This window comes from Camelina sativa, chromosome 5 (assembly GCF_000633955.1).
Source record: "Camelina sativa cultivar DH55 chromosome 5, Cs, whole genome shotgun sequence".
Classification (NCBI taxonomy): Eukaryota; Viridiplantae; Streptophyta; class Magnoliopsida; order Brassicales; family Brassicaceae; genus Camelina; species Camelina sativa.
This window is the reverse complement of record NC_025689.1, coordinates 1,036,279-1,050,598: the sequence shown is the minus strand read 5'-3', so window position 1 is coordinate 1,050,598 and position 14,320 is coordinate 1,036,279. Positions and strand designations below refer to the sequence as shown.

Genomic DNA, 14,320 nt, shown 5'->3' with positions numbered 1-14,320 from the left:
TTCGTGGGTTGTCCCACATGAAACTGGTCATTTAGGTGAAACAAATTGGTCACTTAACTTGTCTCATTTTGCATTTAAGACCATATACAGAATTTTTCTATAAAAAATACAAAAAAACCATATTGAAAAGTAGCTAAAATAATGAATGAATCATTATGATAGTTAGTTACCCCGTCACTTTATCCACATGGTAATTAATACTAGTAATCCAGACAACACTCAACCACTCTGGTCTCTGGAGGCTAACAATTCATACACACATCATCACATTCTTACTTAATTTATCTTTCATTATTGGTTGATTCGTTTATTACCGAAACTATAGGAACGTCGGATTTTTATTTTGGACTACTGTGTGACGCTGACGCATGCTAAAGCCCGGTTTTGTATCGGCGTAACAATGTTTTTTTTTGGCTGGTCATAAAATGATTTTGTGATTTTAGCATTTTTACCATTTTTACGAAATGGCGATTTATATTTCTTTACTTGTGTACGATTCCGTCAGTTCTACTGCAAATCAGAACGTCCGTGCAATAAATATTTCCCCTATTATAGTCATCATACAATGGAACTATGGAACTGAATAGAAATAGACAATTACCAAAACAAAAACAAAAAATCATAGAAGTGTGTATATATTTCCAGTTTCCACACTATCACAAGCGCTTTTGACACCTAAAGAAGAAATCTTTGTATTGTAAGAAGGCATTTGGATCTCCATTCTAATGATACAAGATAATGAAGCAACATAGGCTCTTTAGAAAGCAAAATGCTTTTGACAATCAGGCACACATATGGGAACTCAATACCAGGTCTTGTAGTTACCTATGATGCTCTTGTGAGATACAAATGGTAAATTGGCCTTTTTGTCTCTTTCAGTTTTATCATACTTCCGTCTCTAGATCTCACTGGCTGGAGGGGCCACTCCTTACGAGAGAAGCTTGTGGGTTACTTCTCACAATCACATCTTTCAAGCGAGAGAGAGGTTCGAGTAGTCTGCTCAGCTTCTGTGTGGGAACAAAAACATTCAAGCGTATCGTCAATGAATGGCTTTTGTTGGTTACCACTAGTAAAACATTATGATTCTTGACAGAAGTTTTTTCGTTTATAGATGATTAATTACCTCACCACTGATGCTTGATTGCCACTTGAGTTGCAAAACCTGCCACCTCTCTTGTTGCCAGCGTTGACCAAGAACTACGAGTCCTGTGACCGCAGCGGCAAAGAATAAGGACCATATCGCATTTGCTTCTCTTGTACCTGAACAGATAGATATAGCTCTCCTTCTCCACCAAGCTTCACAAGGAAGGTTGTCTGCTGATCTTTTGGCATCATCCTTTTCTCCCTCGGCATCATCAGAATGGATATCTAAGTTTCCCTCTGCGTATTCATTCGCCTCCGCATCAAGTAACCCGTGTTCATACATGGCTGATTCACTTCCAACTGACTCCATGTATCTAGACGAGCCAAGCGCAGATTCACCATAGATACTCTGTTGGTTGTCTCCAGCTTCATAATGAAACTGATCAGACAATCCCTGACCTTGCAGCAACAAGTCTTGGCCATTCTTTCCTTGTTCCTCCTCGAATAAATGTTCATCGATTGGTAAATCCTCATGCTCGTTAGGTGGGAATACAAAGTGTTCAGACATGTACAGATCACGTGAAGTCTCTGCTCCATAGTAAGCATCATACTTGCGAACATCTCTTGTATCAACGTTAAACGGACCAGGAGAAGCAGCGTAAGCTGATGAAGTAAGTGACACAACTTCCCATTCATTGCCACGAGGAGGTTGCTCCTCATGATCCTCTTTGTTAGCCATCCTCAACCAAAACAATCTCCAATAAAACTGAAAAAAAAAACCTTTTTCTGTTAATTACCACAAACAAACATAGATTCTCTAACACATCTTCAATTGCAAAATCAGTAATGCAGACAACTAAGATTACAGAGTATGTTCATCAAGGATTTGAATTTTGGAACCAATCAATATAAGAAAACATCAGAACCAGACACAAACCAATTTCAATTCCTTGTCTACTTCGTTCAATCAATCTAAGATACAAAATCATATCTTTTACACAACTAGACTCAAATCGAGGTATTACTAAAACCTAAGTGGACAAAATCAAACAACAATTGAGGAAGGAGAAAGCAATAATGGTTAATACAGAAATATACCTATGAAGAGACGATACGGATCCGGTGAGAGATTGATGATGAGATTTCTCTATCGTCGAAGAAGAAGAGACTTGAGAATCTCTGGGGAAGAGATCAGCAATTATTTTGATACCGGCGATACCGGTTCTTAGGTCGGCTGAATTGACGGTGCGACCGGCTGCAGGAGGTAATCGATTGGGTACGTCACCGATAATAACAGGTCTCTTTACATATATATATATGCGTGTGGATTGACGCAAACGCAACGCAACGCGAAAAAATATGCGATTTTTTTAAAACGTCATAAACACGTGGCTTATTATGATTGGCTATGAGGAGTGTGAGTAAAAAACAAACATTCATCGTCTCTAATGTGTGGCAGCTGCTTGAATTGAAAACTAGTGTGGGAGAAGAAGAAGGAGAAAGAGAGAGAATGGGAGATCTCTATGCTTTGGACTTCGATGGAGTTCTCTGTGATAGTTGTGGTGAAACCGCACTATCTGCTGTTAAGGTTATCTCTCTTAGCTTTTCATCTCTGAAACTCGTGTGGATTTTAGAAACATGTGATTCTGGTTTTGAAAAATTGGAACTTTAGTTATTGTTTAAGCTAAGAGAACTCCATCGAAGTCCCCGTTGATTTGTTCCGTGTTAATTATATATATAGGCTGCGAAAGTGAGATGGCCTGCTTTGTTCCAAGGAGTTGATTCCGCTTTAGAGGAATGGATCGTCGATCAGATGCATACCGTAATTTACTTTCTCCCTTAATCCTAAAGTGTTGTTGGTATCTGAATTAGTTAAAATTAAGATTCTTTTCTAGTTCAGTGTGATGGTTCAAGAGTTGGTGTTTGTAGGTGAGACCTGTGGTGGAAACTGGCTATGAGACTCTTCTACTTGTGCGACTGTTACTGGAGACGAAGATACCCTCTATCCGAAAGTCTACAGTGAGTGAATCAGAATATTCTTTACTAGATTTAGCTTGGATTAAGAGTATTTTTGTATTTTAGTATTTGTAGATTATGCATTGCACTTGTTTATTAAGGTTGCAGAGGGATTAACTGTTGATGGGATATTGGAGAGCTGGGCAAAGATTAAGCCTGTAATCATGGAAGCTTGGGATGAAGATAAAGATGCTTTGATCGATTTGTTTGGCAAAGTTCGAGACGATTGGATGAACGAGGACTTGACAACTTGGATCGGTGCCAATAGGTATATTGTACATCAAATCCTACTAGACAAAACACGTTTGAGACTGATATTGTACAAACAGTAAAGGGTTTCATATTATCTTGCACATTGACCTTCATCATAGCTTTGATATATATGGTCTGCTATATATGCAGATTCTATCCTGGAGTTTCAGATGCACTCAAATTTGCCAGCTCAAAGATTTACATTGTTACCACGAAACAGGTGCAGTAGTAATGATTCCATTCCAATATAAACTGTCTCGTCTGTCGCTATCATGAGCTGAACTTTTTAAGTATGGATGGGAAAAATTGCAGGGCCGGTTTGCAGAAGCATTACTGCGTGAAATAGCAGGTGTGATCATACCAAAGGAAAGGATTTATGGTTTGGGTTCAGGGTCAGTATCATTATGAGGTCCACCTATAAACTTTGATCTTGTTTCTTATCCAGATTTTACCCTTAAGCTAGCTTTTCCTTTTTTTTTTTTTTTTTTTNGTTTCTTATCCAGATTTTTCCCTTAAGCTAGCTTTTCCTTTTTTTTTTTTTTGTCTTTTTGTGTTTGTCAACAGGCCAAAGGTGGAAGTGCTAAAGCTTCTTCAATATAAACCAGAACATCAGGGCTTGATGCTGCAGTAACTTCCAATACATATATCACTAATTCTTCTCTATACATGACTTCCTAATGGTAACCATTACTTTACAATCCTATGGATTGTTTTGATTTGGCCAGCTTCGTGGAAGACAGACTTGCAACGCTGAAGAATGTCATCAAAGAGCCTGAATTAGACAAATGGAATTTATACCTAGGTGGACTCTTCCCTCTCCCATACCATCTCTTCTGATTCTCCTTACTGGTTATTCTAACAAAAAAAAACTTGCCTCAAAACAGGAAACTGGGGCTACAATACTGAGAAAGAGAGAGCAGAAGCAGCAAGCATTCCCAGGATTCAGGTTATTGAGCTCTCCACATTTAGCAATAAGCTTAAATGAGTGCANTGAAGAATGTCATCAAAGAGCCTGAATTAGACAAATGGAACTTATACCTAGGTGGACTCTTCCCTCTCCCATACCATCTCTTCTGATTCTCCTTACTGGTTATTCTAACAAAAAAAACTTGCCTCAAAACAGTAAACTGGGGCTACAACACTGAGAAAGAGAGAGCAGAAGCAGCAAGCATTCCCAGGATTCAGGTTATTGAGCTCTCCACATTTAGCAATAAGCTTAAATGAGTGCATACTCATCGGGAAAAAAAAAAGCTCCTTTTTATTGTATTCTACGGTTTTCAAGGGAAACTTATAAACCAAACTTGTCAAAGAAATTTCTAGTAAGATTCAGTAAACGAGTTGAACTTTCAGTACTAGCCAATATAAAAAGCTTTATGTGACCACCTATAATTCATCCTTGGTAAGATCATCATTGTTAGTATCACCACCTTCATCATCATCTTTCCTTTCATCAGCTTGAAGTTTGTCAACAACATCTTCAAGAGGAGGATCTCCAGGTCTTCTAAACTCTTGCTTCCCTAACTTAACCTCGTAAGCTTCTTCTTGGCTCAGCACAAACTCCGTTAGCTAATTGACAATTCACCAAGAAAGTGATGTTAGATAAATCCCGGCTAATCTACTAAACAAAGTTTCAGCATTTGGATGGCGCATTTACCTCAGTCACTAGCTTCCCATTTTGCATGTTGAACATCACGGTGCTTCGATCTATCTAACACAACGCAACGCGAAAAAATCGTCATAAACACGTGGCTTATTATGATTGGCTATGAGGAGTGTGAGTAAAACAAACATTCATCGTCTCTAATGTGTGGCAGTTGCTTGAATTGAAACTAGTGTGGGAGAAGGAGAAAGAGAAAGAGGGGAATGGGAGATCTCTATGCTTTGGACTTCGATGGAGTTCTCTGTGATAGTTGTGGTGAAAGCTCACTATCTGCCGTTAAGGTTCTTTAATAATCATATCAAATCTACTCTCTTCGCTTTTCATCTCTGAAACTCGTGTGGATTTTAGAAACTATCTGATTCTGGTTTTGAAAAATTGGAACTTTAGTTATTGTTTGAGCATCCCCGTTGATTTGTTCTTTCTTTTTTATATATATAGGCTGCGAAAGTGAGATGGCCTGCTTTGTTCCAAGGAGTTGATTCCGCTTTAGAGGAATGGATCGTCGATCAGATGCATACTGTAATTTACTTTCTCCCTTATCGTTGGTATCTGAATTAGTTTAAATTAAGATTCTTTTCTAGCTCAGTTTCAAGAGTTGGTGTTTGTTAGGTGAGACCTGTGGTGGAAACTGGCTATGAGAATCTTCTACTTGTGCGGCTGTTATTGGAGATGAAGATACCCTCTTTTCGAAAGTCTACAGTGAGTGAATCAGAACAGTCTTCATTGAACTTAGCTTGGATTAAGAGATTGTTTTAGTATTGTAGATGATGCATTGCACTTGTTTATTAAGGTTGCTGAGGGATTAACTGTTGATGGGATATTGGAGAGCTGGGCAAAGATTAAGCCTGTAATCATGGAAGCTTGGGATGAAGATAAAGATGCTTTGATCGATTTGTTTGGCAAAGTTAGAGACGATTGGATGAATGAGGACTTGACAACTTGGATCGGTGCCAATAGGTATATGTCTTCAACATTAAAACAAGTTTGAGACTGATATTGTACAAACAGTAAAGGGTTTCATATAGTCAAACTAACATATTATCTTGCACATTGACCTTCATCATAGCTTTGATTACTATATATGCAGATTCTATCCAGGAGTTTCAGATGCACTCAAATTTGCCAGCTCAAAGATTTACATTGTTACCACGAAACAGGTGCAGTAGTGATGATTCCATTCCAATTCAAAACGGTCTCGTCTGTCGCTACCATGAGCTGAACTTTTTAAGGTATGGATGGGAAAAATTGCAGGGCCGCTTTGCAGAAGCATTGCTGCGAGAAATAGCAGGTGTGATCATACCATCGGAAAGGATTTATGCTTTGGGTTCAGGGTCAGTATCATTATGAGGTCCACAAATAGACTTTGATCTTGTTTCTTATCCAGATTTTACCCTTAATATTGTTCTGTTTGATATCTCAACAGGCCAAAGGTGGAAGTGCTGAAGCTTCTTCAGAATAAACCAGAACATCAGGGCCTGATGCTGCAGTAACTTCCATTACATATACCTATCACTAATTCTTCTCTCTACATGACTTGACAATGGTAACCATTAGTTTATAATCCTATGGATTGTTTTGATTTGGCCAGCTTCGTGGAAGACAGACTTGCAACGTTGAAGAATGTCATCAAAGAGCCTGAATTAGACAAATGGAACTTATACCTAGGTGGACTCTTCCCTCTCCCATACCATCTCTTCTGATTCTCCTTACTGGTTATTCTAACAAAAAAAACTTGCCTCAAAACAGTAAACTGGGGCTACAACACTGAGAAAGAGAGAGCAGAAGCAGCAAGCATTCCCAGGATTCAGGTTATTGAGCTCTCCACATTTAGCAACAAGCTTAAATGAGTGCATACTCATCGGAAAAAGAAAAAGCTTTCCTTTTTATTGTATTCTACGGCTTTCAAGCGAAATTCATACACCAAACTTGTCAAAGAAATTTCTAGTAAGATTCAGTAAAAGAGTTGAACTTTCAGTACTAGGCAAGAGAAAAAGCTTTATGTAACCACCTATAATTCATCCTTGGTAGGATCATTATTGTTACTATCGCCACCTTCATCATCTTTCTTTTCGTCAGCTTTAAGTTTGTCAAAAACATCTTCAAGTGGAGGATCTCCAGGTCTTCTAAACTCTTGCTTCCCTATCTTAACCTCGTAAGCTTCTTCTTGGCCCAGCACGAACTCCGTTAGCTAATTGAAAATTCACCAAGACAGAGATTAATTGTGATGTTAGATAAACCCCGACTAATCTACTAAACAAAGTTTCAGCATTTGCGTGTTTCAATGGTACCTCAGTCACTAGCTTCCCGTTTTGCATATTGAACATCACGGTGCTTCGATCTACAGCCATGAATCTGACTCCTATCCCTCCTGTTCTCAAAACTTTTGTCCATTTCATAGCAATTTCAATCACCATATCCTGAGAATGAATTAATATAAAACAAATCAGGATTCAGAGTATTATGAACAGTAAGTATCTCGACCCAAAGAGAACGATTCAATTTGGGATTTTTTTTGGTTTACCTTGGTACGGGGGACGCCTAACCGGAGCTTGACGAATCCAACGACCGGTCCAAAAGTCCGTTTAGCCATTTCCTCTTGGATCTGATCGAATCCCAATTTCGAAAAATCCGGAGGCGGATCAAACTCCGGAGTGGTAGCTTGTTTCCCCCACTCTTTCCATGAATCGTCTTCTTCATTGTCTTCAACGTCGTCTAGATCGTCGGAGATCTCGATCCGTCGCTTTCCTGCTTCGGCGATCTGGACGAATCCGGAGAAACTCGAGATGATGAGAAGAAGAAGGACGCCAAAAAGTGGAATCAAAGAACGAACGATCATCTTCATGGTTAACAACAACAAGAGCTTGTAGAGATATATTTTGTTTCCAGGAATCAGATAGAACAGACGAAGTAAGACGGCATTTCTAAATCAGTAAGCTTTACAAATCTCTCAAACCATAATAATGTGATTTTGCTTGTTTTGTGGGAAAATTATTTAAACGACATTAAATTGAACTCGTTCAAAATATCAAAAACTGTGCGCCGTTTTGGTCTCTTATAAAAAAACTGCGTGCCGAAATTAATATTGACGTAAAGATGAAAACGACACTTGCTGTACCATAAATAAAACAGAGTAATTTTATCTCTAAAGGTCTAATCTATAGCTAGACAAGAGGTAAAAATAATTAAGTAAAAATCAAAACTGGAATCAAGGATTCTTCTCACAATCTCTCTAAAAAACTAGATTTAAAACTTTGAACTGAAAAAGAATTGAAATCTCTTAGTTTTCTCTCAAAAACAATTTAAGAAGTAGGGTTTTTTTTGTATTGATTTTTGGATGTTTTGCATAGGGGACAAACCTCCCTATTTATATGAAAATATCTAGATTACAAAATAAGTAAAATTTTCTTAAATCAAGTGCTAAAATAAAACAAACATTAGCCTAATTTTAATTTTCAGGTTTGTTTTCTTTTTCTTATATTACCCAATTACAGAAAAAAAGAAATATATGAAATAATGAAATGTAAATTTACATGATAAAATAAAAATAAAAAAAGTAAGTAATCCCATTGGGAAAACGACACGTGTATCATCGTGATTAGTGGGAAGAAGGGTACTTAGTTGTAATAAAAAAGTGTAAACCGAGGTTAAACCTCGTGGAAACGCATTTTCCGTGTTCCAACTGTATCGAAGGGATGGGACCTACATTCGAAAATAAAAATAAAGTAAAAAAACACATTAATTAAAAAAAATCAGATTAATAGCCTCTCTCAAACCTTCTCACCAAAAAAAAAAAAAGGAAAAAAAAAAAAAAAGGGANGAAAAGGGAAGTAACGAAAGCCAGCTAGGGTTTGACTGCGAGAAATTTCTGATCTGCGTGAATTTCTCGAGAGAGAGAGAGAAAGAGAAAGGAATCGATCATCGATTCCGTGGATATCGTTTCCCTCCCTTTTTTATTTTTATCTTCTTTCGTATTTTTAATCTCTCAATCTCCTCTCAAAGGGATCTGAGTTTATACCGTTGCATCCCGCATCTTCCGTTTCAGATTTACCCCAAATTCGATGCAAATCTAGAAGATAGAGAGAGAAAGAGCGAAAGGTGTGTGTGTGCGCGCAACAACGACGACTCAGTGTCTCTCCCCTCTCTTGTGTGTAAAATTCGAAAGTTCTATTTGAGGAACCTTTTTTATCTTTGCCGAGGGTGTGGGCGCTTGCTGTCCGATTTTTATTTTTATTTTTGGAGGGATTTATTGGGTGAGGTTTTTGAAAACCTTTTTGTCTTCTTCTTCCTCTGGCTGGGTTTAATTGTTAGATTCATCGACGAAATTGTATGCAATCTGGAGCCAGTGGCGGAGGGTCCGCTCGTAATCCGGGCATGGGTCCGGCTGGTCGGACTGCCTCCACCTCATCCGCTGCCTCTCCTTCTTCTTCTTCTTCATCTGTCCAGCAACAACAACAACAGCAACAACAGCAGCAGCAACAGCAGCTGGCTTCTAGGCAGGTAAAGGATTCTGAAACTGTTAAGTCTGTGTGTTGAGGTTTGTTTCGTTAATTAGTAGTACTAACTAGTTGGGATCAAATGCTTCTTTTGCATTTGCCATTTTTTGTCTCTTAAACTTGCGGTTTGTCAATTTTACTGGGGATTAACTGTTTCTCAATTCTGTGGAAAAAGGAAAGTAACCAATTCTGTGGTAGTATATTGTGTAATAGTAGCCTCTTAGGGTACCTGTATTCTTCGTTTACACACGAGTTGTTGCTCTGAATCGTGGAGTCTGTTTCACTTGATTGTTACTAATAATTATCGTGTTTCTAATGTAGCAGCAGCAGCAGCTGAGAAACTCAGACGCAAATGAAAACATGTTTGCATATCATCCTGGTGGGGTTCAGGGAATGGTGGGAGGTGCCAACTTTGCTTCTTCTCAGGGCTCTATGCAAATGCCTCAGCAGTCTAGGAAGTTCTTTGAGTCTTCTCAACAACAACAACAACAACAGCAACAGGGTTCTTCTCAAGAGGGCCAGCAAAGTTTAAATCCTATGCAGCAAGCGTATTATCAGTTTGCTATGGCTCAGCAACAAAAAGCACATCACCAAGCTAGGATGGGAATGATGGGTTCATCAAGTGTGAGAAAGGATCAAGATGCAAGGATGGGAATGTTGAATATGCAAGACTCGAATCCCATGCAGGCTTCTACTCAGCCCCAGGCGTCGTCTTCTAAGCCATCCAGCGACCAGTTTTCTCGCGGTGAAAGGCAGATGGAATCAGGTTCTCAGCAAAGGAACGAAACAAAATCTCATCCCCAGCAGCAGGTGGGTACTGGACAACTAGCGCCTGGAAATATGATAAGGCCAATGCAGGCACCACCGGCTCAACAGGTTGTCAATAACATGTCAAACAACCAGCTCGCGTTTACACAACAGTGGCAGGCAATGCAGGCATGGGCGCGTGAGCGTAATATCGATCTCTCACATCCTGCCAACGCCAGCCAAATGAATCACATCCTTCAGGCAAGAATGGCTGCCTACCAGAAAGCTAATGAAGGCAATGTGGCTTCACAGTCACCATCTATTTCAATCTCTAGCCAGCCGGCTACATCTTCTGTTGTTCCAGGTGAGAACTCACCGCGTACCAACTCTGCTAGTGATGTCTCTGGGCAGTCAGGATCAGCGAAGGCCAGACATGCCATATCTACTGGCTCATTTGCCTCGACTTCCAGTCCCAGAATGGTCAATCCTGCTATGAATCCCTTCTCCGGCCAAGGGAGAGATAATCCGATGTATCCTCGACATTTAGTTCAGCCTACAAATGGGATGCCCTCAGGAAATTCCCTGCAGACGTCTGCAAATGAGACTCCTGTTTTGGATCAGAATGCGTCTTCAAAAAAAAGTTTAGGTCCTGCTGAACAATTACAAATGCAGCAGCCTAGGCAACTGAATGCACCGACTCCAAATTTACTAGCTCCATCTGATTCTGGTCCACTCAGTAACTCGTCCCTTCAGACTGGACAGGGGACCCAACAAGTACCGCAGCGATCAGGATTTACCAAACAACAACTCCATGTTCTCAAAGCCCAGATACTGGCATTTAGACGTTTGAAGGTTTTCAGCTTTGTCATTTTCCTTATTTCTTCTTTTTTAACGAATGTTTTGCTGGCGATGTATCACTGCCTACATATAATGTTTCTGCAAGTCAGGTTGATTGTTCTTTTTTTTGTTTTTTACTTTACAGAAAGGGGAAGGTTCTTTGCCTCCGGAGCTTCTTAAAGCTATTGCTCCACCACCGCTTGAACTGCAGATACAGAGGCAAATATCTCCTGTGAGAGGACAAGTTCAGGATAGATCTTCAGACAAAACTGGAGAAGACCAAGCAAGGTCGTTAGAGTGTGGAAAAGAGTCTCAGGCTGCTGCTTCTTCAAATGGACCGATTATTTCTAAAGAAGAAGTTAATGTTGCAGATACAGAAGTAGCTTTGACGACAGGCCACAGCCAATTATTTCAAAATCTGGGGAAAGAAGCTACTTCTACTGATGTGGTTACTAAAGAGGAGCAACAAACTGATGTATTCCCTGTTAAGTCAGACCAAGGAGCAGATGCTAGTAATAATCCTAGAAGTGATCCTACAACTGATAAGGGAAAGGCTGTTGCATGTGATGGAAGCCAATCTAACGCTCCTCCACAAGAAAATTCTCCGCAGCAGCCTAAGGAAACAGCCTCTGCCAGGAAATATCATGGGCCATTGTTTGATTTTCCCTTTTTCACTCGAAAACATGACTCTTATGGGTCTACACCAGCCAATGCCAATAACAATCTCACATTAGCATATGATATTAAAGATCTGATTTGTGAAGAAGGTGCAGAGTTCTTCAATAAAAAAAGAACAGACAGTTTGAAGAAGATAAATGGTCTACTAGCAAAAAATCTAGAAAGGAAAAGGATTAGGCCTGATCTTGTTTTGCGGCTTCAAATTGAAGAAAAAAAGCTTAGGCTATCGGATCTTCAGTCACGTGTTAGAGATGAAGTGGATCGACAACAACAGGAGATAATGTCCATGCCGGATAGGCCATACCGCAAATTTGTGAGGTTGTGCGAACGACAACGCCTTGAAATGAATAGACAAGTACTGGCCAACCAGAAAGCTGTTCGAGAGAAGCAGCTGAAAACCATTTTTCAGTGGCGTAAGAAGCTCCTTGAGGCTCACTGGGCTATACGTGATGCACGCACTGCTCGTAACAGGGGAGTGGCCAAATACCATGAAAAAATGTTGCGAGAGTTTTCAAAGAGAAAAGATGATGGCCGGAACAAAAGGATGGAAGCCTTGAAGAATAATGATGTAGAAAGGTACAGGGAGATGTTACTGGNAAAAAGGATTAGGCCTGATCTTGTTTTGCGGCTTCAAATTGAAGAAAAAAAGCTTAGGCTATCGGATCTTCAGTCACGTGTTAGAGATGAAGTGGATCGACAACAACAGGAGATAATGTCCATGCCGGATAGGCCATACCGCAAATTTGTGAGGTTGTGCGAACGACAACGCCTTGAAATGAATAGACAAGTACTGGCCAACCAGAAAGCTGTTCGAGAGAAGCAGCTGAAAACCATTTTTCAGTGGCGTAAGAAGCTCCTTGAGGCTCACTGGGCTATACGTGATGCACGCACTGCTCGTAACAGGGGAGTGGCCAAATACCATGAAAAAATGTTGCGAGAGTTTTCAAAGAGAAAAGATGATGGCCGGAATAAAAGGATGGAAGCCTTGAAGAATAATGATGTAGAAAGGTACAGGGAGATGTTGCTGGAACAACAAACAAATATACCTGGTGATGCTGCTGAAAGATATGCTGTTCTCTCATCATTTTTGACCCAAACCGAAGATTATCTTCATAAACTTGGAGGGAAGATTACTGCCACAAAGAATCAACAGGAAGTGGAGGAGGCAGCAAATGCTGCAGCAGTAGCAGCGAGATTGCAGGTATATATTTATATTGTTTGGTCTACTCTACAGCGAATTATCTGTTACTCTTTGTAGATAATTCGTCAAAATTTTACTAAAATGTTGACTATGCATGTTACAGAATATAGAACTTTTTCTTTAAAAGTTATATTTTACACTACCTAACCTGTTTCCGTTTTTGATGCAGGGCTTGTCAGAGGAAGAGGTCAGGTCAGCAGCTCTTTGTGCTCGAGAAGAAGTTGTAATCAGAAATAGATTTACGGAAATGAATGCACCAAAAGAAAATTCATCTGTCAACAAGTAAGTCATTAATCACACAAAAAATGATCAAAGCAGGGAAGTAAATACTAGTTGTCATGATTTCTATGCCAGTGCAGCTGACTGCTTAAAATTTATGTGCTTATCTGTAAAAGGCTGATAATCCTGCACTTCCTGTGTGAGGGTATTTGTACGGGTCATAAAATTAGGAATTAGCTCCTTGGAATACTGTCTTTCGTGTTTTATTTATCTGCTTTCTTATGCTTAACTGTAGGTATTATACTCTGGCTCATGCTGTAAATGAAGTGGTTGTGAGACAACCTTCAATGCTTCAAGCTGGAACTTTGCGTGATTACCAGCTGGTATCTCCTCGATCCAGACTCTATGCGTTGCATTGTGTATATGTTCACATTCATGCCTCATTCTGATGGTTTCTATGGTTTTCTGCTCTTTTTGCCGCTTAGGTTGGATTACAATGGATGCTATCGTTGTATAATAACAAATTAAATGGGATCTTGGCTGATGAGATGGGTCTTGGAAAAACTGTGCAGGTTAAATCTGTTCTCAATTTGCAGGGATTCCTGGATTTACTGTACTTTCGCTTTTGGCGAGCAATAAATTTTTATATTGAGCCAGCATAATGTGCTAACTGTTTCATGTCTTCGCTGTGCAGGTAATGGCACTGATTGCTTACCTTATGGAGTTTAAGGGGAATTATGGACCGCATCTCATCATCGTTCCGAATGCTGTTCTGGTGAACTGGAAGGTTTGTGTTTTTGTTGGACTCTCCTGTGATATTCCACATAATCAATGATTGTCTGCCAACTCATAATTATCCAACTCAGTTTCTCAATAACCTACAAGCTCTTTTATCATTATCTAAGCTTAACTTTAACTCTAGCTAGCTGTTAATTGCACTGACATTGGCCATTTCCAGTTGATGAACTCTTCAGTGTTCTATCAGTTTTTTGCTATCTTTTCTCGACTTATATCTGATACCTAATTTAAGTCTTAACGAATTTCCTTCTGCAGAGTGAACTCCATACTTGGCTGCCATCTGTTTCATGCATATATTATGTTGGCACAAAGGATCAACGTTCAAAATTGTTCTCT

The 14,320-nt window shown here is 39.6% G+C and overlaps 5 protein-coding genes across 5 annotated transcripts; 3 read left to right on the top strand and 2 right to left on the bottom strand.

The window, feature by feature from the left end:
* Positions 611-2,366, bottom strand: LOC104784720 (ATG8-interacting protein 1-like). The gene is made up of 3 exons (XM_010509779.2): positions 2,182-2,366; positions 1,124-1,849; positions 611-1,007 (listed from the first exon to the last, which is right to left on the bottom strand). Exons 2-3 carry the CDS (start codon positions 1,820-1,822, stop codon positions 906-908), a joined length of 801 nt encoding a protein of 266 aa, XP_010508081.1. The 5' UTR covers positions 1,823-1,849; positions 2,182-2,366; the 3' UTR covers positions 611-905.
* LOC104784717 lies at positions 2,458-6,988 on the top strand. Its single transcript, XM_010509776.2, has 10 exons — positions 2,458-2,671; positions 2,825-2,905; positions 3,013-3,102; positions 3,201-3,367; positions 3,502-3,571; positions 3,664-3,743; positions 3,916-3,978; positions 4,077-4,153; positions 4,236-4,341; positions 6,864-6,988. The coding sequence occupies exons 1-9, from the start codon at positions 2,492-2,494 to the stop codon at positions 4,334-4,336; spliced, it is 909 nt and encodes a 302-aa protein (XP_010508078.1). The 5' UTR covers positions 2,458-2,491; the 3' UTR covers positions 4,337-4,341; positions 6,864-6,988.
* LOC104784718 lies at positions 5,166-6,988 on the top strand. The gene is made up of 9 exons (XM_019245614.1): positions 5,166-5,292; positions 5,450-5,530; positions 5,621-5,710; positions 5,802-5,968; positions 6,099-6,168; positions 6,263-6,342; positions 6,435-6,497; positions 6,600-6,676; positions 6,758-6,988. Exons 1-9 carry the CDS (start codon positions 5,215-5,217, stop codon positions 6,856-6,858), a joined length of 807 nt encoding a protein of 268 aa, XP_019101159.1. The 5' UTR covers positions 5,166-5,214; the 3' UTR covers positions 6,859-6,988.
* Positions 6,877-8,009, bottom strand: LOC104784719. Its single transcript, XM_010509778.1, has 3 exons — positions 7,533-8,009; positions 7,300-7,428; positions 6,877-7,199 (listed from the first exon to the last, which is right to left on the bottom strand). The coding sequence occupies exons 1-3, from the start codon at positions 7,851-7,853 to the stop codon at positions 7,020-7,022; spliced, it is 630 nt and encodes a 209-aa protein (XP_010508080.1). The 5' UTR covers positions 7,854-8,009; the 3' UTR covers positions 6,877-7,019.
* Positions 8,815-14,314, top strand: LOC104784716 (ATP-dependent helicase BRM-like; the record flags this gene model as incomplete). The annotated part of the gene is made up of 9 exons (XM_019245613.1): positions 8,815-9,508; positions 9,826-11,103; positions 11,234-12,342; positions 12,775-12,967; positions 13,137-13,249; positions 13,482-13,569; positions 13,672-13,758; positions 13,881-13,973; positions 14,240-14,314. Coding segments are annotated over exons 1-9 (3,207 nt in total), but the record flags the coding sequence as incomplete, so codon positions are not given.